The sequence below is a fragment of the Mastigoproctus giganteus genome, chromosome 7 (genome assembly GCF_048544385.1).
Source record: "Mastigoproctus giganteus isolate SK-2022 chromosome 7, ASM4854438v1, whole genome shotgun sequence".
NCBI lineage: Eukaryota > Metazoa > Arthropoda > Arachnida > Uropygi > Thelyphonidae > Mastigoproctus > Mastigoproctus giganteus.
The window spans coordinates 104,064,630-104,088,200 of record NC_143581.1 but is presented as its reverse complement, the minus strand read 5'-3'; the positions used below and the strand labels follow the sequence as shown (position 1 = coordinate 104,088,200).

Here is a 23,571-nt window from a genome sequence, read left to right as displayed (position 1 = left end):
AGACTGAGCTGGACAGGTATTTGGAACGAATGGAGGGGTGAAATGGGAGGGGTTTTTTTTTGGCCGATGCTGCATAAGTTTGCTTTCTTGCATTGTATGCCTCTACTAATGCTAATGCTATTTCAAAAATGTATCCATTCCCAGAAGCTCAAAATTCAACTTCACAGTTCTTCTGGTGAGAGAGTGATTACAAAAATGTAAATTTCCATAGGACTGATTTAATAATTAACAAAATATAAAAATTTTATTAGAATTAATTGACAGTTAAATTGAAGTCAATTTACACCAGAGGTAATAAGTGCCACAATTAAAACAATATTATAATAAAATGATGCATTCTGAATGTATCTTGTTTTGAGAGTAAAAATTTAATAGCATGTTCATATTAATAGATTCCTAAAACTTTTAAATAAATGAAGCAATCATGCACAGACTGGAAATTTATTCTCTTCCCCTCTCCAGTGATCAGTTCAATTAATTTGAGTTATTTTGTTTCACTGCTAATGTTGATCGACATTTTTTTCTATTATAAAATGCTTTCATATTCCTTTTTGTGTCAGAATGGGGTGCTGAGGTTGGCTCCCATGGCAAAGGGGCATGAGAAATGATTTTCAGCAGCATAGATAATTTCACATAATTATCTCTTCAAATTAATTCTAGAGTGAAGCTCGGTAAATTAAAAAATTTTATAATAATAATAAAAAAACATCTACTTGTGTTTATGTAAAATAACAAATGGTGGTTTTTTTAATGAAAATTTCGAATTTTAAAATTCATTCATGATGTAATTAGACTGTACTTTGCAAATGATGCTATATCAGAATCAATTTGGCAGGCTGCTTGTTCACTCTACTTAATATATCTTATATATGTATTTTGTTAATTAAGAGATATCACTTCCTGTTTTTATTTACAAAAATTATTATAGGAAAATTGACAATTATTTTCATGCTTTCTCTTATTATGTCTAATTGTGACCTCTATTCTACAAATAATTTGGCAAAAACAAGTTATTTTATAAATATGTTATTATAATTTTGCTACCTACAAAATATTTTGCACATGTAAAATCACAGTTACTGGCAGGAATTCTGTGTGATTTCTAAATAATATATATATATATATATTTTTTTAAATTTCCTTATGACAATATGCAATGTGGAATATAATACAATGAGCAATCACAAGGAGGGATAATTTTTCTAACGGGAAAGAGTGCAACAACATGCACATGAATGGTTATTAAAAACACCTCATTTGTACAATGCTTGCACAGTAGATTACAACTGATGAGGAATGCAAACATCAGTGAAGTTAAAATAAGATACACTCCCTCCATCAACAACAGCAAATTGTAAAGGCACATCATCTCCAAGACTCTGTTGTAACCTAAGAAGATCTGGCAAATCTGGAAATGCATCAGATACTCTGGAAAAAATAAATAAAAGAAATATTAAGAATAAATAAAATTCAGTGCAACCCTGAAGTTTGGCCATTTGATTATAAATTATATTTTATAAAAGATGACTGATTTCAAAATACACTTCATTACAGTTTTTTAATATCACATTAATCACAATTGAAATAATTTATAAATACTATATAATTCCTTTTGCATGGCAAACTCTTTAAAATCCTTCTTAGATGAGAAATATATGAGGCACTCAATTTCAGGGATTATGTATACCTAAGGTTCAACTGATCTTAATGATATCTGTGTGTGTGTGTGTATATATATAAATTTACACACACGCGCGCGCGGCAGGCAAAGGCAGATAATGAGAAATAATCTGCCTTTGCCTGCAAAAATTAAGGATGCAAAAAAAAAAAACAACAACAAAGAGTTCTTTACCTATGTAAACTCTAGAAGGAAAGGGATGAATCAGATTGGTCCACTCGATAATGATGGTTCAAATGTTGATGATCCTGCTCAGGTGTCTAACAAACTAAATGAGCATTTTGCATCTACATTCACCCATGAGGAGTTATTCAGAGAGGGGAATGCCAGAGGGGAGTTAAACTGTGGCAGTGAGCAAGATGATTTTGTAATAACTGAGAGGAAAGTGGAGGAGAAATTGTTGAAGATAAAAAAGGCACCCGGGTTGGATGGGATCTATCCAGTTATATTAAAGGAGGCAGCAAAGGAAGTAAGCAAACCCTTAGCCATAATTATGAGAGCTTCTTTGGACTCAGGGGTGGTACCCATGGTCTGGAGATGTGCAAATGTGATCCCAATTTGCAAAGGAGGATCAAAGGGCAATATAAGTAATTATAGACCTGTTAGTTTAACTTCTGTTCCAGGAAAATTAATGGAGGCACTGGTTAAAGAAGCACTACAGGGTTATCTAGACGACTTCAGTTATAGCTCAGACACAGCATGGTTTCGTTAAGGGAAAGTCTTGCCTGACCAATTTGATTGGATACTATGATGTGGTCACAAAGGAACTGGATGCAGGGAATAACTTTGATATCATATATTTGGATCATAGAAAGGCTTTTGATACTGTTGCACCTGGAAGACTGCTGAACAAATTGGAGCAGTGTGGCATTGGAGGCAAATTGCTGCTATGGATAAAAGGATGGTGAGTGGGAGAAGACAGAGAGTGGTAATCAATGGACACTGCTCAACGTGGACTAATGTAATTAGTTCACTTTGAGCAGTGGAGTCCCTCAGGGTTAAGTGTTGGGTCCATTGTTGTTTTCTGTATTTATAAATGATATTGATGATGGTATATCAAGCTTAATGTCCAAGTTTGCAGATGATATGAAGGTTGGCAGGGTTGTTAAGGACAGTAATGACAGTATGCTGCTGCAACAGGATCTAGAAAAGTTGAGCAGATGGGCTGAGAGGTGGCAAATGAAGTTTAACATTGACAAATGTTAAGTAGTACATATGGGAAGCAGTAACCCTATAGTGACGTATGAACTCTGTGGTACTACACTGGCAGTGGTAGAGAACAAAAAGGACCTGGGGGTAATTGAGCAGGCAAGTATGAAATTTTCAGAGCAGTGCAGACAGTCTGCAAGAGTAGCTCAGTGTCTGGTCAATGATATACAGGAATTTTTCTAGCAGGGATAAGGAGGTGATTATCCACTTGTATACAGGTCTGGGGGCCTCATTTTAAGAAGAATGTAGAGCTGTTGGAACGAGTAAAGAGAAGGGCAACAAGATTAGTCAATGGAACAAAGGGTTGCTCTTAAGAAGAAAGGCTTAAATTTTGCAAAGCCTAGTCTGGAGACTAGGCAGCTGCAAGGTGATCTGATAGAGGTTCAAATTGAGGAAAGATAGACGTAGGGTAGATGTGCAGAAGTTTGCCTTCAACCAGCGGGTAGTTGGTTGGTTGGTGGAACAGACTTCCATCCTTTGTTATGGAAGTTGATAGCCTAAATAAATTTAAGGCTGAGCTAGACGAATGGAGGGGTGAAGGGGGAGGGTTTTTTTTTTTTTTTTGGCTGATGTAGCATAAGCTTGTTTCTTGCATCATATGCCTCTACTAATGCTAATGTTCCTTATTTCTTTCAAATGCTATTCAAACAGTTAAAAATCCAAACATAGCTCTTCAATCTAACTTACCTCACATGTAATTCTTGATATGTTGAGGAATGTTTGTGCAAGTTTATTTTATCAACAGTTTTTAAATCTTCCACTTTCATTTTTGAATTTGATTACCATAGCAGACTAAACAGTTCAAAAGAATTAGTCTGACTTAGGCATTTCTTTTGCCAAGGTTGTGCAAGGTCTAAAACAAGAAGAGACGGTTCTGTTCTTTTGTCCCGTGAGAAGCACTTTATTGCTACGGGTGACTACATGGTGCACAAGTTCCATCAACTGACAGCGCATCATTTTCGAATTTGAAAATTTTTGTGGATGTTTCTAGTACTTCCTGGTGTTGCTAAAGGTAAAGAAATATGAATAGCTCGATGGTGTTAATGGGATCAAGCCAGCAAAGTGTATTATTTCTGGTGGAAGAATATACATCAGACCCATAATCTAATTTTGGGCATACAAGTGCACAGTACAGACTGAGTAAAGTACACCTGCGCCCAAGAAGTAGAAGAGAGAGAGCACAGAGAAAGTTAAGCCTTCTTGTATACTTTATGCTTAGCTGACGAATGTGTTGGAGGATTGTCAGCTTTTTGTGAAATATGAATCCCAAGAATTTCGTCTCTGCTACTATTGGAATGATTCTTTGTGCAAGTCTTAATTCAGCTTCAGGGTGAAGGTTATGTTGCTGGCAAAAATGGATGCAAACGATCTTCTCTGGGGAGAACCTGAAACTGTTAGTTATTGCCCAGGAGTAAGACAGTCAATGGCTTGCTGCAGTTGTCTGTCAATGACCCTCATGTTGCATGATTGAGTAAATATATTGAATTCATTGACATAAAGGGCATTGGTTACTGTTGGAGGAAGTTGGTTTGTAATCGAGTTTACTTTAATGGCAAAAAGTATGACACTTAAGATGGATCCTTTTTGTCACACCCCCCTCTTCTTGGCAAAAGGGCTGAGAAAGGGTGAATCCCATTTGAACTTGGAAAAGACAGCTGGATAAAAAGTTTTTAATAAAAATAGGAAGGTAACTTCTTAGAACCAAGGTTATAAAGGTCTTTTTAAATACCAAATCTCCAAGTCGTGTTGTACACTTTTTCCATGTCAAAGAAGATGGACATCAAGTCTTCTCTTTTTAGGAAAGCATCTTGAATAGATGTCTAATTAAGTGGTCCAAAGTGGACATGTTCCTTCGAAAGCAGCACTGAAAGCAGGAGAGAAAGTCATTTGATTCTAAGTACCATAAGAGACAAGCATTGACCGCCTCCGTAGCTGAATGGGCAGGAGTGGGAGTGCAGTAGCACACGCTCTTTGAGTAGACCAGGGTTCAAGCCCCTGACTGCTGAATACGGTCGATCTGCTAACCTGCACTGGACCAGCGTGGCAGATTATGGTCCATTTCCCTCAACATAAATTGTTGAGGAGGCTTCCATCCTGCAGTGGGTTGATAATGGCTGCACTTTACTTTTTTTTTTTTTTTTTTTTTTTTTACCATAAGAGACAAGCATTGACCATTCTTTCTAATATTTTGCACAAACAGCTAGTCAGAGCAATAGGACAATTGGTTTTTTGGAAATTTAGGATCCTTTTATGGTTTGGCAAAAAAGCAAGTATCTTGTGCCAGGCATTCAAAAACTGCTCTTCAAGGAAGATTCTATTGTACAGGAAGAGCAGAAGGCTCACGGACTTTGATAGATGTTTGACCTCATAATGATGTTTGATTTCATAATGGTTGTCTGTCCAACAGCGGTAGCCTTTGTAAGGGAAAGTGCTGGTTTTAGCTCGTGGATGGTAAATGGCCCATTATATGGGTAGAAAGCTTTTGATGTAAAATTAAGGGCCTGATTTTCAATTTTATGTTTAAGGACCAGAAACTCTGGAAAGTAAGATGATGTTACAAAATGTTTCTCCATTGGCTACTGCAGTAGAGTCTGCAACATTCTCTCAATTTTAGCTTCATATTTCCTTCACATTTGTTCAAATTAGCAATAGCATTGATAGTTCGATTAATTAATTTATCTGCTTTTACTATAGTGATGCTGCAACTCTGTAAAGCTTCTGAAAGGTAAGAGAGCTCCTTCAGAATGTTGATCATTATTGCTAAATCGTTAACAAATTCCAGATTTAAAAGTCTGTTTAATAATCCCGAATATTTAATTTCTGATTCAAAATGTTTGCACAAAGCAGGATAATTCCACAAAACCGCAATTGCTGTCCGCAAGCTACAAGCTGCACATCGTGGCTTGAACACATGATCGGCCTTTATAATTTACACTTCAAGTTCTTTAGCAATCATCCTTAAATCGCGCTGGTTTTTTGGAGATTGGTGATAATGCAGAGTTTATTATGATTATTGCCTGTATGCATGAGCGCCGGCAGGATATAATAAATTTAAATAAATAAATTTTTATTTACTCAAATTTTCTTATACATGCAATATATTAATTACATGTACAGCCAATATTTTGTGCAGAATTTTTTTAAATTAATGAAAATATTAAAAATTGAATATTACCGTACTTCAAAATCCAAAGGTGATGCACTTGCACCATGCTGGCGGCGCCGATGCCTGTATGCCATTATATTTTGGAACATTTTCTTCACAGTGAAGGCCTTGATGCAGTTCCAAAAATCTGTTAAAATTTCATCTTCGGAAAGTTTATTTAATATCTTAGTTACTCTCATTCCCCCCACCCCTTTGACGCCGCTACTGTTACTCGAAACTGTCCAAACTGTCAGAATCACTCAGACATTCAGATACGGTGACCACGTAAGCTTAGGCAGGAGAAAATTACTGAAAGGCATGGATCACTCATTTCTCCAAAAAACAGATGACTGCTTTCCGGAGTAAAGGAAAACCACAACACAAGTTGATCACAGGCTACTATCATCCGTGTCGGGAATACGCCTTAATCTTCTGGCTGGCAATGGAAAGCATATTTAATAGGTGCGACTTATCGGTAGGTGGCTGCATTTGGTTTTACGAGCATCACTAACATTATGGAACGATAAACCCTTTAACCCTTAATTCGTGCTTTCTAACTGCCTAAAGGCCAGAGATGGGAACAATGCTCACAAAGTTGTCTCTCATAATCTGTTCTTTATATGGAAAGTTTCTTTGTTCTACAGAAACTATTTTAAATGTTTAAACCAAGGTGAATTAAAAAAAAAAAAATCGCTATAAAGAAGTTAGTTAAACAGATGTCCGACTGAAATTAAATCAAAAATGAAGCAATTTTAAAACACAACTGGTCGATTGCGCCGCACTCACCCCACCATAGTCTGGCCCTGAATGCTCAATAATTGAATACGTGATTTTATTTGTAAAATAAATAATCGTCTCAACAATGGGCCCCAAGAATGGGTCACAAATTTAAAAAAAAATAACAATGGGCTCTCGCGAGCCCACTATAGGTCATCACTGATTATATTCCAGGACCATGAGGGGTGTGCAGTGTATTTTTCCCTTCATTTTATGGATTTTTTTTCTCTGACCACCTTAAGATGACCACCTTGACTAGTGACGGTCGTGTTCCAAGCCGCTAAGTGGATTTTTCTTATTTATTGATTTGAAATTATTGTTTTTCTAAAACTTTTGATTTAAATTTAGTAGTATAACATTATTTTGTGATTTTTTGATTAATTTGGTGTATTTATTCTTTACTCGGCCTTGTAAAAGTATCGGTAAGGGTTTCCACGTGTTCGTAACTACCGCTACCGTTATTAACTTTCCCGCCATTGTGATACCGTACTAGATATACCGTAGGTTTTACATACCGTACTAGATAGCGTTAGTTGAACTTCGTTAGCAGTTAAATTGTACGTTTAAATAAATACATATAACGACTTAGATTACAAACGTAATATAATTAATAACATAACATAATTAATTAATAAATTAATAGAATCATGACTCAGACCAGAGCAGCAAAGCAAAAGGCTCAAGCTAATGGAAGTGCTGTGGCTCAGAGCAGAACTGAGGGGGGCAGTTGTCCTCTGACTCACAGCCTTATAAAATGCACTGTTTGCTTGATGTTTGCAGAGCAATCGGGTACGGGACATGATACTGCCAAGGGGGATGTCTTTGTGTGTGCGCGATGCAAGGAGTGTATCGATATCAGGCAACAACTCGGCGTTCTTTTGGGCCTATATGAGAGCTTGAAGGACAGGGTGGATGCCCTCGAAGAAACTAAATTGAGGGGCCCATCAAGCTCTCAGCTGCCCACATCAACGCCAGAGCTTGCACTTGGGCATCGCGTGACACAGAGACAACCCCCAAGGCAGAATGCGCTGGTCCCGAAGGAACTAGTAGTTGTTGGTGACTCTATTGTCAGGGAAACGGGGAACATGCTTTGTAAAAAAGATAGGTGGAACAGGACCAGGGTATGTCTGCCAGGGGCAAAGGTTGATGACGTTGTAGAGCGAATATCATCTTTTAAGGGCACAAAAGGTGATATAGTTGTACACGTTGGCACTAATAATATTAAGAGTAGGAGACCGGCAGAATTACTTAACAAGTACAGGTCACTGTTGAACAAAAGCCGAGAATTAGGGTTGAATTTGAAAGTGTCTGCAATTCTGCCCAGACACGATAGGAGGGAGTATATGATGAGAGCCTTGTCAATCAATTCGGCCCTGGAAAGATTGTGCAAGGCTCAAGGGGTAGAATTTTTTTCAGCCTGGACTGTACTTGTTAACAGGAGAGATTGCTTCTACAGGGATGGGATACACTTAAATAGAAAGGGTGCAAGAATATTTGCTGATGCTATCGAGGCAGTGTTAGGTGGGTCGGAAAACTGCTAGCTTGGGGGGAGACAAAGACCAATAGATTGACAGTAGCCACTGGCAGAGGTGAAAGAGATTCTTGCACTGCTTCTATTAGAATGAGCAGAAGCCTGAAAAACAAGATGCATGGTATTTCAGAGATTGCTGGGAGCCATTGTGGTACAAGTAAACACATGGGTTGTGTTAGGGTAGCTAAGAATAGAAACAGGTGCAGGTATACTTGCGTGTACACCAATGCTAGGAGTTTAGTAAATAAATTTGATGAATTTGAGGTATTGCTCAAAACATCGAAGGCAGATATTGTTGGGATATCAGAGACGTGGTGTCACACAGATATAAGGGATGCGGAACTGCAATTTGGGGAGTACAACGTCTACAGAAAGGATAGACAGGATAGGAAGGGGGGAGGTGTTATGCTATTAGTTAAGAAACACATAAAAACCAAGGAAGTGAAGCCAGTCGACATCGCTGGACAGTGCAGTGTGGAGTCAGTTTGGTGTGACATAAACATTGGGAGATCAAAATTGAGAGGAGGAGTGTGCTATAGGCCTAATGACTCTGATGAGTGTAATAAGGAACTGTACAGGGAAATAGAGTGGGCCAGTAAATCAGAGTGTCTTATAATGGGAGATTTTAATTTCCCAGATATTGACTGGAATTTGGGGGCTGGATACTCACACACTAGCAGGGCTTTTGTGGATTTATTGGATGATTGTTTTCTACATCAGCATGTTCGGGAGGCAACTAGAGGGAGTAATACTCTTGATTTGATTATCAGCAGTGATTCTTCATGCATTAAGAATCTGCAGATAAATGAACCACTAGGTGGCAGTGATCACAGTGTGCTGAAGTGGGATTTACTCAAAGAGGTAACTACCATTAGGGGTAAAGGGAAGGGTTATTGCTTCCATAAAGGCGACTACAATGGACTGAGACAGTATTTAAATTCTATACAGTGGGACCAACTGATGATGTTACCAACAGCAAATTCAAAATGGGAAGCATTCAAAGAACTTATCTTGGAAGCTACTAGGCTTTACATACCAACTAAGAAATATTGTTCTAGGTTTAGGCCAAAATGGATATCAGATGAACTAATGAGGCATATGGCAGAGAAGAAAAATGCATGGGATACTTACAAATTAACACATGACACAGAAGCCTATGATAGATACAAGTTGATATGCAACCAAGTTACAAAGGAGGTTAGGCAGGCGAAGGCAGATTACGAGAAATCCTTGGCAAGGGATGCAAAGAAAAACAGCAAAGAGTTCTTTACTTAAGTAAACTCTAGAAGGAAAGGGATGAATCAGATTGGTCCACTTGATATTGATGGGTCAAGTGTTGATGATCCTGCTCAGGTAGCTAACAAACTAAATGAATATTTTGCATCGACATTCACACATGAGGAGTTATTCAGCGAGGGGAATGCCAGAGGTGTATTCAACTCTAGCAGTAAGTTACAGAATCTTGAAATAACTGGGAGTAAAGTGGAGGAGAAACTGTTGAAGATAAACACAAGAAAGGCACCCGGGGTGGATGGGATCTATCCAGTTATATTAAAGGAGGCAGCAAAGGAAGTAAGCAAACCCTTAGCCATAATTATGGGAGCTTCCTTGGACTCAGGGGAGGTACCCATAGACTGGAAATGTGCAAATGTGACCCCAATTCACAAAGGAGGATCAAAGGCTGACACAAGTAATTATAGACCTGTGAGCTTAACTTCTGTTCCAGGAAAATTAATGGAGGCACTGGTTAAAGAAGCACTGCAGGATCATTTAGACAAGACTTCAGTTATAGCTCAGACACAGCATGGTTTTGTTAAGGGGAAGTCTTGCCTGACCAACTTGATTGGATACTATGATGCAGTCACAAAAGAACTGGATGCAGGGAATAACTTTGATATTATATACTTGGATCTTAGAAAGGCTTTTGATACTGTTGCACATGGAAGACTGCTACACAAATTGGAGCAGTGTGACATTGGAGGCAAATTGCTGCTATGGATAAAGGGGTGGTTGAGGGGGAGAAGACAGAGAGTGGTAATCAATGGACACTGCTCATCGTGGACTGATGTTATTAGTGGAGTCCCTCAGGGCTCAGTGTTGGGTCCATTATTGTTTTCTGTATTTATAAATGATATTGATGATGGTATATCGGGATTAATGTCCAAGTTTGCAGACGATACAAAGGTTGGCAGGGTTGTCAAGGACACTACTGACACTATGCTGCTGCAACAGGATCTGGAAAGGTTGAGCAGATGGGCTGAGAGGTGGCAAATGAAGTTTAACATTGACAAATGTAAAGTACTACACATGGGAAACAGCAACCCCAGAGCAACTCAACTCTGTGGTACAACACTGACAGTGGTAGAGAATGAAAGGGACTTGGGGGTGGTTGTGCAGGCAGATATGAAGTTCTCTGAGCAGTGCAGACGGGCTGCAAGAGTAGCTCATGGAGTATTGTCAATGATATACAGGAATTTTTCCAGCAGGGATAAGGAGGTGATTATTCCATTGTATAAGGCGATGGTCAGGCCACACCTAGAGTACTGTATACAGGTCTGGAGGCCTCATTTCAAGAAGGATGTAGAGCTGCTGGAACAAGTACAGAGAAGGGCAACAAGATTAGTGAATGGAACAAAGGGGTGCTCTTACGAAGAAAGGCTTAAGTTTTGCAAATTACAGAGTCTGGAGACTAGGCACCAGCGAGGTGATCTGATAGAGGTGTATAAAGCCTTGAATGGTTTAAGCATGCTCAATGCTGATGGGATTCTTCCTCTAGCTCAGAAAAATCACCTGAGAGGGCATAAATTCAAATTGAGGAAAGACAGATGTAGGATAGACGTGCGGAAATTTGCCTTTAGCCAGCGGGTGGTTGGTTGGTGGAACAGACTTCCATCCCTTGTGGTGGAGGTTGATAGCCTAAATAAGTTTAAGGCTCAGCTGGACAGGTATTTTGAACGAACAGCGGGGTGAAGTGGAAGTGGTTTTTTTTTTTTTTTTTTTTGGCTGATGCTGCATAAGCTTGCTTTCTTGCATCAAATGCCTCTACTAATGCTAATGCTAAAAGATCTAATGGTGGATGTAGTGCACTCTGGCTCGTGCACATTTAAAGGCAAGAAGGTTGGCTGGCTGTGGTAGGATATTGTCAGAATATCCCTCAAGCTTTGTTTTGAGCCTATTTTGCTGCTGTGCATTGCGAATTCCACAATGGTTTGGGAAAAGGTAAACCAGCTATATGTTTTCGGAATAGCATTCGCAGCTGCTTTGATGATATTTTCTGTGATGTATGTGACTGCATCATCGATAGGCTCCTGATCAACTGCAGTGATTTCAAATTCTGCCAGATATTGAAAGGCATTCCAGTCAGCCTGATTGAACTTCCACTGTGGTAACCTAAAAGGAAGACATGGTCTCCCCCTGTGAAAGCAGGTTATCACAGGGAAGTGATCACTTTCATATGGGTTCTCCTCCACTTCCCAAGTGAGTGAAGACATAAGGAGCAGATAGAAAGATCAATGGCAGAAAACATATGGGTAGGCATGTGCAAGGTGTTAGTTCCCAATTTAGATGGGAAAGGTTATTGTCATTGAGCATATGCTCAATGACAATGACCTTTCCTAGTGCTAACATCAATGGAAGGGGATGAGTCATACATGACTCGTTACCCTTCTACTGATGCTAGCACTACTCCACAGGGTATTATGTCCATTAAAATCCCCAAGAAGTAAGGAAGGGGGAGGCAACTGCAATACAAGATCATCAGGTCTTTTTGGGAGACGTCAGTCCCCGGTGGCAAATAAATAGAACACATAAATAGAATAGGTTAACAAAAAGCTCACTGTAAAGGCTCACAATGGCCTCTATGCTGGCTGTAAGTAGCAAAGGCTGAACCAGGGTCTGGTTGCCCACAAGAATAGCCAATCCTTCACAAGCAGGACCATCTGCAATTCTATACTTATGAAAATTTGTGATGTTATTCATGATGGGATCTTCATTTGCCTTTAGGTAAGTCTCCTGCAAGCAAAGGCAGACTGGCTCTTGCAGGAGGGGCTTGATCTCATCAGTATTTTGCCAGAATCCACAACAATTCCTACAACAATTGTAGGAATTTAGCCATTATTTTGGCTTGGTGGGTCCATCAAGCAGACGTGCTGAGGGCTTAATTTTCTCAGTCTTGGATTTATCTCTTTAGGGGAATATGAATGCTGTCTCATATCCATTTCCTCCTCCACAAAGAGCTCTAAGACTGAATTGTCTGGTACCTCCTTCTAATCCATTCTTTCTTGAGAATTACGAGGTATTTCAGTCTTGTTCTTTTCTCCAGCAACTTCTTTCTATACTGGAAGAGAATTAGGAGATATGGATATAGAAGTGGCAGCTGCTTGGTACCTCTTCAAGGGTTTTCTGGAACTTACCAGGTAGTGTGCGATGGGAGTGAATGACTCTTTTGGTGGAATGGTCATTTCAGTCTGGGTTCCAATGGAATATCTCCATGCTACCTTCTGAGCGTCAGTGTAGGTGGGTTTGTCTATACAGTAAACCACCGCTATTTGCGGGGGTTACGTTCCTGAGAAATGTCGCAAATACCGAAAACGCGAATACTGAGTTATGGCTCCCATAGTAATAAAGGGGTTCTGTCCCAAAGTATGAAATATATAAGAAAAACTAGTCTAAAATTTTGTCTATGTATGTATTATATGTACCTTCATAATATGACTATGTACATAGACAGTACATAGTGAAATGCAAACATATGGCATAGAAATGAAAATAAGAAACAATTTAATATTAAATGTAATATTTATTAGAAATTTCAAACAAATCTTTCAAACCAGCGCCTTTGCTAGCAAAAAAAACTTATCCCGCTAGTTTCGCTAAAGTGTTGATAAAGGAGTTTTGCCTTTTCACGAATGATGAGTGAACTTAACGGAATTTTATTTTGAGTTCGGTCCACAGATTTAAAGCCTTTTCCATTTTTTCTAATTTAACATCACGAGTTACAGAGCAAATTTTTGAAGCAATTAGCACGTTTTCACGGACACAACGGCGGATTTTTTCTTCAGGTTTTTTGATTGATCGTACCGTTTACTCATTGATTTTATAATGTTTTGCCACTGAGGAGACACTTTCACCATTAGAAATTTTGTCTAATAACTCAATTTTATTCGCTAATGTCATCACCTTCTTTGATATTTTCACATTTCTCTTGTTATTCATAGCCATATTTTTGTATGGGTTAGAAAGAACTTGTCCACAATAAAGTCACTTTCGTCCGTTAACATGCTCGAAAAAGTCTGTTTTACACTGCAAAACGGTAGATTTATCACTTTTGTAAGCATATCAATTTATAAATTTATTCAATTTATAAGCATATAAATTAAAAGCAAACGACGAAAACTTCCATTACAAGCACATAACACATACTGAACAAGGATTAGCGAAAAACATCCACGCTCATGATTTTGTCACCCTTCTCCCCCCACCCACTGAGCACTGTTTTGACCAGGAAAGATAATTTTAGCCACGCCCATGTTTTTTTATGGCGGATAATATTCACAGCGCTTTAAAATTCACATTTTTTTAGGTTTCATTTTATATTAAATCAGCGATCGCGAATACGCGAAACCGCGAATAGCAGGGGTTTACTGCATTTATAGTTTTCATCGCTTTTCTTGCTTCCTGATAAGATATGTTAAGCTCTGTCTTAAGTCACTGAAATTCATTTTCTTCTTTCCGCCTCTGCCATGCTTGTGAGTAAGCTGGGTGTTCTCCATGGCAGTTAACGCAAGTTGGTTTTGCAGCTGAACATGATGTTTCATGGTCCTTTGCACCACACTGAGGGCATGCAAAGGCTCCATGACAAGTCATCCGTGAATGTCTGTATTTCTGGCACTTAAAGCACCGTAAAGGATTTAAATGTCAAGATGATATTTCTGGTGGGAACAAGTTTTCCATTTCTGCGCGTGAATATATATTTTTTAACATGACAGCTGTCACTCCTTGGGGTTTTAATCCAGAACAGATTTCCTCTTTGGTTATACCCACAAGATCCCATTCCATGATGACACTATGGGACGAGTTCAATGTCTTGTGGGGGAACACTGATCGGCATTCCCCTGATAGATATAGCACAGAGGAGCCGTTCTGAATGGCATCACTTCTGGTTTCTACAAGTATGTTGCCTGAGTGAAGCCGTTTGACAGACTTAGGACAGCCTGCCAACCCTTCTGGATAAAGAAGGGTGACATTTTTCTTATAGGCTTCTCACTAGTTGAGTGAATTATCAGGAACCGAGGCATCGGGCCTGATATATTCTCTTTTTTTCTGTCTTTTTGACGAAGTGACATTCTCTGGGTCAACAGTAAAGCTTTCAGTCAGGGACTGGGTTCGGGCCCCAGAAGGAATTAGTTCATTAGGATTCATGAAATTTTGTTTTGGTTCAGTGTCTGGGCTCCCTACCCACCACATTCCATTTATTAATACACACAGTTTACATACATTCATATACAGCAGGCCCCCGTTATAACACAGTTCACTTTACACTGATTCGCCATAACGCTGTTCTTATATTATAACCCGTATCTGACTATAACGCTGTCACAGATCACTATAACGCTCTTTTACAAATTGCATTTTTGGCATATTTAACGAAATCGTTTCATTTGATGGAGTCGATAGCTTGAAAATGAATAGCAAAACAGAATTAAAATGTTTCCCACGCTCAGTGAAATATTATCGCACGCTAATTTAATTGCAGTACCGTGACTTGTTACGTAGTTACAAGATCAACATTTTAAAAATGATCAAGTATATTGCTTGTAATATTTGTGTTATATGCATTTATCCGAAGTCTAGTCATCATTCAGCCGTATTAGACATCGTGCGAAACTGACAGTTTACTTGAACCATAATTAATGCAACCAACGCAGTTACATTTTAATGGCCGACAAGAATGAAAAAGCAACAAAGTCTGAGCGCAGTACGAAGACTATAAATGTAAGAAAAAGACTGAATTTGAAAATTAAATTAGACGTTTTGAAGCAAATCGATTCCGGTCAAAGACAAGTGGATGTGTGCCATAATTTAGGACTTGCAAGTTTAACTGCAAGAACAATTATAAAAAAAAATAAAGAATTAATTTTAGCAGCGGGAAAGATAGCTGTTCCACTGCAAGCAACTAGGGCTAGGCTGGCTTGAAGGATTGAAATGGAAAGACTAACTAATTTTATTGAAGATAATATCCAATGCAGAATTCAGTTAAGTTAAATATTATTATTAAAAAAAAAAAAAAAAAGAGAAAGAGAGAGAGATTAGCCAATATGATGATCTGAAGAAAACTCATCTAAAAAAAAAAAAAATTGGAACCATTTAAAACTAGTAAGGGCTGGTTGAATAGATTTAAAATCCAGGGAGAAGCCGCAAGTGCAGAAGGAGCCGAAACTTTCAAAAAAGAACTTGTTAAAATTATTGAAGAGAGGTATTGTGTATTATACTTCAAGTTTTTAACATAGATGAAGCAGGACTTTTGTGGAAAAGAAGTTTCATATTGAAAGAAGAAAAAACATGTCAGGTTTCAAAGCAGCGAAGGATCGGTTGACTTTACTGTAGGGTGGTAACGCTGCGGGGGATTTAAAATTAATATCCCTTTTAGTTTATTTAGAAGAGGGCCAAAGTTCAACCCAAAATCGACACATTTTTCATGATTAAATTCATCAATTAAATTAAATCAATTTAGATCAATTAAATTCATGATTTTAATTGGAATTTTAAGTTTAATTTGGATACGTAAGTAGTTATTACCACATACGTATGTAATGCAGAATATTTTATATGTACAAATATTTGAATATTAAATATTTTAGCATTAGCATTAGCATTAGTAGAGGCATTTGATGCAAGAAAGCAAGCTTATGCAGCATCAGCCAAAAAAAAAAAAAAAAAAAACCACTTCCACTTCACCCCTCTGTTCGTTCAAAATACCTGTCCAGCTGAGCCTTAAACTTATTTAGGCTATCAACCTCCACCACAAGGGATGGAAGTCTGTTCCACCAACCAACCACTCGCTGGCTAAAGGCAAATTTCCGCACGTCTATCCTACATCTGTCTTTCCTCAATTTGAATTTATGCCCTCTCAGGTGATTATTCTGAGCTAGAGGAAGAATCCCATCAGCATTGAGCATGCTTAAACCATTCAAGGTTTTATACACCTCTATCAGATCACCTCGCTGGTGCCTAGTCTCCAGACACTGTAATTTGCAAAACTTAAGCCTTTCTTCGTAAGAGCACCCCTTTGTTCCATTCACTAATCTTGTTGCCCTTCTCTGTACTCGTTCCAGCAGCTCTACATCCTTCTTGAAATGAGGCCTCCAGACCTGTATACAGTACTCTAGGTGTGGCCTGACCATCGCCTTATACAATGGAATAATCACCTCCTTATCCCTGCTGGAAAAATTCCTGTATATCATTGACAATACTCCATGAGCTACTCTTGCAGCCCGTCTGCACTGCTCAGGGAACTTCATATCTGCCTGCACAACCACCCCCAAGTCCCTTTCATTCTCTACCACTGTCAGTGTTGTACCATAGAGTTGATACGTTGCTCTGGGGTTGCTGTTTCCCATGTGTAGTACTTTACATTTGTCAATGTTAAACTTCATTTGCCACCTCTCAGCCCATCTGCTCAACCTTTCCAGATCCTGTTGCAGAAGCATAGTGTCAGTAGTGTCCTTGACAACCCTGCCAACCTTTGTATCGTCTGCAAACTTGGACATTAATCCCGATATACCATCATCAATATCATTTATAAATACAGAAAACAATAATGGACCCAACACTGAGCCCTGAGGGACTCCACTAATAACATCAGTCCACGATGAGCAGTGTCCATTGATTACCACTCTCTGTCTTCTCCCCCTCAACCACCCCTTTATCCATAGCAGCAATTTGCCTCCAATGTCACACTGCTCCAATTTGTGTAGCAGTCTTCCATGTGCAACAGTATCAAAAGCCTTTCTAAGATCCAAGTATATAATATCAAAGTTATTCCCTGCATCCAGTTCTTTTGTGACTGCATCATAGTATCCAATCAAGTTGGTCAGGCAAGACTTCCCCTTAACAAAACCATGCTGTGTCTGAGCTATAACTGAAGTCTTGTCTAAATGATCCTGCAGTGCGTCTTTAACCAGTGCCTCCATTAATTTTCCTGGAACAGAAGTCAAGCTGACAGGTCTATAATTACTTGTGGCAGCCTTTGATCCTCCTTTGTGAATTGGGGTCACATTTGCACATTTCCAGTCTATGGGTACCTCCCCTGAGTCCAAGGAAGCTCTCATAATTATGGCTAAGGGTTTGCTTACTTCCTTTGCTGCCTCCTTTAATATAACTGGATAGATCCCATCCACCCCGGGTGCCTTTCTTGTGTTTATCTTCAACAGTTTCTCCTCCACTTTACTCCCAGTTATTTCAAGATTCTGTAACTTACTGCTAGAGTTGAATACACCTCTGGCATTCCCCTCGCTGAATAACTCCTCATGTGTGAATGTCGATGTAAAATATTCATTTAGTTTGTTAGCCACCTGAGCAGGATCATCAACACTTGACCCATCAATATCAAGTGGACCAATCTGATTCATCCCTTTCCTTCTAGAGTTTACATAAGTAAAGAACTCTTTGCTGTTTTTCTTTGCATCCCTTGCCAAGGATTTCTCGTAATCTGCCTTCGCCTGCCTAACCTCCTTTGTAACTTGGTTGCATATCAACTTGTATCTATCATAGGCTTCTGTGTCATGTGTTAATTTGTAAGTATCCCATGCATTTTTCTTCTCTGCCATATGCCTCATTAGTTCATCTGACATCCATTTTGGCCTAAACCTTGAACAATATTTCTTAGTTGGTATGTAAAGCCTAGTAGCTTCCAAGATAAGTTCTTTGAATGCTTCCCATTTTGAATTTGCTGTTGGTAACATCATCAGTTGGTCCCACTGTATAGAATTTAAATACTGTCTCAGTCCATCGTAGTCGCCTTTACGGAAGCAATAACCCTTCCCTTTACCCCTAATGGTAGTTACCTCTTTGAGTAAATCCCACTTCAGCACACTGTGATCACTGCCACCTAGTGGTTCGTTTATCTGCAGATTCTTAATGCATGAAGAATCACTGCTGATAATCAAATCAAGAGTATTACTCCCTCTAGTTGCCTCCCGAACATGCTGATGTAGAAAACAATCATCCAATAAATCCACAAAAGCCCTGCTAGTGTGTGAGTATCCAGCCCCCAAATTCCAGTCAATATCTGGGAAATTAAAATCTCCCATTATAAGACACTCTGATTTACTGGCCCACTCTATTTCCCTGTACAGTTCCTTATTATACTCATCAGAGTCATTAGGCCTATAGCACACTCCTACTCTCAATTTTGATCTCCCAATGCTTATGTCACACCAAACTGACTCCACACTGCACTGTCCAGCGATGTCGACTGGCTTCACTTCCTTGGTTTTTATGTGTTTCTTAACTAATAGCATAACACCTCCCCCCTTCCTATCCTGTCTATCCTTTCTGTAGACGTTGTACTCCCCAAATTGCAGTTCCGCATCCCTTATATCTGTGTGACACCATGTCTCTGATATCCCAACAATATCTGCCTTCGATGTTTTGAGCAATACCTCAAATTCATCAAATTTATTTACTATTTACTAAATTTATTTGACCGACATTTGTGCATCTTTTCACTACCGTTTATTATTGATTAGGAAATATCCTATGGCACCGACCGCAACTCACAAATACATATGTTACCTTATGGGAATGCGGCGCTCACTTAGCGCTCTGTTTTTACGGAACAAATTATCAGTGTTAAGCGGGGGTCACCTGTATATACAAAAGTTACATGGAAAATCTATATACAATTATATATACATTTTCATTCACATCATCCAGGGCATGTAAGGTGTAAGGTATGTCGGTGTCTAATGGCTCCTGAGATTCTCTCTCATCTCCACGAGTGAGCTTGGTATCGGGTCAGAGATTTTGAGAAGTGTGGGTTATGTGCTATGTAGTGTGTTGTACCCTTTGTTCATCCTGTCAATTAGCCGCCAGGCCCCTAATGGGACCGAATGTTACCTTGCCTCGGGGAAGCTGACCCGGTGTACCATTGTTTCTAAAGTACTCTGGCAGGTCCTGCCATCTACTTTCCTGGGATTTCAGTGGCTAAGACCCAAATAAATGGAGGAAAACTATGAAATTAGAGTAGACGCCACAGAGGATACTTAGTTGCTGTTTAGAGGGGCTATAAGGGGACAATCACTGAAAGATGATAAGGTTTCTAATAGATCGGGCATAAATTTTGATGCTTTTTGATTTCTGACATGTGGGATGGATGCTGTGTAAGAAGAAAGTGTGTGGGGGAGACGGAAGGCTGGAGGTTAGAAGTAGGGGATTGACAGGGAAGATGACCCTGGTTTGGCAGTGGGGCATACCCATTACCCATAAAAAAAAAAAAAAAAGGAAGAGAGAGAGAGGGGGAGGGTTGAAGAAGCTCTTCTCTCCCCCCAGGGGAAAAAAAAAGAGAGGTCTTTGTTCTGGAGTCTGAGACAGTCATCCGGGACTGTGTTGGTGCCCCATTCATGTGTGTGTGTGTGTCCGTTGGTCAGGTTCCACGATGAGATTAGATAAGGACTGGCATGGGACCAGAGTGCCGATTTAGTAGTTGTCGTAGGTTTATCTTAAGAGTTTTCCATAATTGGTGAGGTCTGGTTACTTCTGACTGGTGTTCCAGTATGTGAAGGAAGGGTTCTCCTTCTTCTTCTTCCAAAAAGCTCTTGTGCAAAAGAGGAGAAAGCATTATATGCTTCTTGAGATTCAAGGGGAAAATGCTCCTGGTCTTTGGGTTGAATTGGATTCTTGTGATTAGGATGCACCTTAGGTCCTCGTAGATGGGGCAGTGATACATCAGATGCTGCCATGTTTCCGGGAGACCGCAGGAATAGGAAGCATTTTCTGTTAATCCCATTGTGATTAGCTTGGCTCTAATGGCTTTGTGGCCGGTAAGAAGGTACGAAGTCAGAAGACCTGGAGAGAACCATGGTGGGTTCTTTGAAGTTTGGGTAGGAATTTCTTTGTCATGGTGCCTTTGTTGGTGTCATGCCAATGGGACTGCCAGAGGTTATGTAAACAGATGGCAAGACTTCATTTTTCACCATTGCAGCAGTTTCTGGATTGGTGGTATAATCCTGGAAGGCAGAAGATACCCCTCTGGCAAGGTTAAATAGAAGGCCGCAAGGGGGAGAGCCCCCCCAGGGCCTGAAGGGCATAAGGGCTGACAAAGCTGACCATTTCCTGTGCAGCAAGCATGGGAAGTGGTCAGCAGGATTATTCTTTGAATGGTGTCCAGTTTTCGTTAATTGACAACTGTGTTGGCTTTCTGAACCACACAGGGGCAGCATAGGTGATGACAGGTAGAAAAATAGTTTTTTAGAAGAGTCTGAGGGTTCTTCTCTTAAGTCCCCAGTCCTTTCTGGTAATTCTTGCGATCATTGCAGAGTAGTTTTGATTTTTCTGTGCATATACTGTAGATGAGGTTTGAAGGACAGATTTGAGTCCAGTTGTAGACCTAAGTATTTCAGTTGTGCGTCCATACAGATTGTAGTGTTTCTGATCTTGATTTGTGGAGGTCGATTTGGGTGAAGGTGAATGAAGGTCGATTTGGGTGAAGAGAATGGAGCTGGTCTTGGTTGCGGATATTTGCAGGTTATGATGAGCAGCTCAAGTCTGGAGGGATTTCAGGGTGCTGTTCCTGGTAATGAAATCTGATGCACTGCTTAAGTAGTTTGTGTACGTGTACCGTGGTGGCTCAAAGGCAATAAGCCTGTCTCTACCGTTGTTCTCTGTGATGGTGCAGAAACTCTAGGCCACTTTGCCACCAGGGAGCAGCCAACACCTGGACAGCTGCTGCCTGGGGCCCGCTCCCAGGCACGATGGAACTGGAATGAGTCTACTATCCTATATGTGCTTATGTGCACAAAATCCCGCTACTAGGCTGCCCAGACCTGGGAGCCAAAAAAAAAAAAAAAAAAAAAGAAAAAAAGAAGAAAACTAGTGGCATAGTTACCCATAGTAGTATCACTACCTATTTTTAGGTAAACATGGCACCCAATGCTTAAATTATAGCAGTTTAACATTTATCGCTACTTAAATACTATTAAGTTTACTCATAATAGTGCCGACTCTAAATAAGGCCAGGAGTAGTACAAAAACGAGTATAGCTTTAAACATTACATTATATACACTATTTACAATATAAACATTTAGTTGTTGCCAAGGCCCAACTCAGGCAAACACAACGGCAACCATCATAGCATCTTAAGTTAACGTCTTCTCCCAACTGAAGGATTCTTTACAAGTCCTAACCCCAGAGCCATGTACTTATGCAAATCATAGCTGTAGTTTAATTATAATTAGTATATGCTTGCTTCAGTCTCCAAAGCAGATCAGATGTGTCCAATAGATAATATCCAGCACAGAAAAAGCAGAAAGTTCGTTTGTCTTCTGTTTTGTCCAAAACAGCAATGTTGATAGCATACAGAGCCGTTTAACACATTTCACCTGAAGTCCATGTCCAAGAAGTCACTGCAAATGGAGTCCTAGTTACACAAGATCTAGAAATCACATCCACTGTTTTATACTGTGGTTCTACATTAGATGACATATCACAATATGGCAACTATGCCCCAAAGCTGATTTTCATCTATTACATTAGATTTTCAAGATCTATTAAGTAAATTGCCTAGCAGTTTGAGCTCTCAGCTCAATTCTCTTCTTGAAAGCCAAGGTGGAGAAAATCTGTAATCCTTGAAATTAGTTTTATTTTCCACAAGTATGTTTACATTAGACTCCGTGAGATCTGGAATTGCAGTTAGTAGGTCCAATCTGGCCTGTGAGTAAAATACGCAATGGAAAAATTACACAGTCCCACATCTCCAAGCCTCCACAAGTGCAATAAGGAACAGGTTCCAATCCTCTTTCGAAGAGCATAGAATGGAGGGAACCATGATCTGGGAGCAAATAAGATGTGGCCAAAGAGATTGCAAACCACGGGAAAACTTGAATCTTTGATACAAAATCAGCTTTAGGAACAAATTTCCTAGTAATTTCAAAATTTCCTAGGGGCTTAGAGGGGAACAGGTATCCTGTGTGTTATCAGACACTCAGCCGACAACACTGATGGATCCAATATCTCTTTATTACAGAAGATTTATGAGAAGTCCAGTTGGTCTGCCTCCCTAAAATCCACTCATGCACACCTTCTCGGTGATAAGCCCTGTTATGTCACTTAGGTGGCAACGAACGTGTAGAGTGGTTCTCTTCAAGACGCCTGGTCAGCGTGAAGAGGAAAAGACCAAAACCTCCAGCATACGACAGCACAACAAAACAAATGGCCCTCAGTCCCCAGCAGCTTTCACTCCCCCTCTTACGGTTTGGCGCATTATAGCCTTAGTAGCTAATGCGGCAATAAAATCAAAACCAACCAACCAATCCCCCTCTTACGGCAGCGAGAGGATCAGAGTGGAAGCAGAGGGTGCTAAGAATCTCTGCGTACGACCAGGCTGCCATGCACGGAAACTGAACTTGGCCTGTTATAACGTAAGATCACTCATCGGTGAAGACAGGATATTAGAGCTGGAAAATTTTTGTTTGTTTGTTTTAGAGTTTTATGGTGCATTAGCATCTAAGGCTATAATGCGCCAAGTCAAGAGCTGGAAAAGGAATTAGAAAATGTGAATTGGAATATCATCGGTTTGGCCGAAACAAGAAGAAGAAATGAATCACTTATAAGTTTGTTTATCAAGTGGAAATCTGCTGTAACACCAATGGAAACAGTGAAAGGAGTGAAGGTGGAGTTGGGTTTCTGGTCCATAAAGATTTTAAAAACAACATTTTGGAATTCAAAAGTACATCACCAAGGGTGTCAAGACTAATGCTCAAGATTTCTAAGAGGTACAAGCTAAAGGTTATAATGATTTATGCACCAACATTGAGCCATGATGATGAAGAGGTTGAAGAAATGTACACCGAAATTGAGAGTCTTCTAGATGAGCAGAAAACCCACTACACTATTATTATGGGGGACTTCAATGCTAAGGTTGGAAAAAGACAAAACAGTGCAGAAAGGGGAACTATAGGAAATTTTGGAATTGGTGAAAGAAATGAAAGAGGTGAAAGACTTGTGGAATTTGC

At 39.6% G+C, this 23,571-nt stretch overlaps 1 protein-coding gene across 2 annotated transcripts in view; it reads right to left on the bottom strand.

Moving 5' to 3' along the window:
* Positions 1–1,108: 1,108 nt before the first annotated feature.
* LOC150083116 (uncharacterized) overlaps positions 1,109–23,571 on the bottom strand; it is a 178,189-nt gene continuing 155,726 nt past the window's right edge. The window contains exon 4 of one of the 2 annotated variants that reach the window (XM_090377048.1): positions 1,109–1,428. In XM_090377048.1, coding sequence (XP_090233174.1) covers positions 1,281–1,428 — 148 coding nt within the window. In that variant the 3' untranslated portion in view covers positions 1,109–1,280. The remainder of the gene's footprint in view (positions 1,429–23,571) is intronic. The other variant, XM_090377049.1, reaches the window with a different exon arrangement.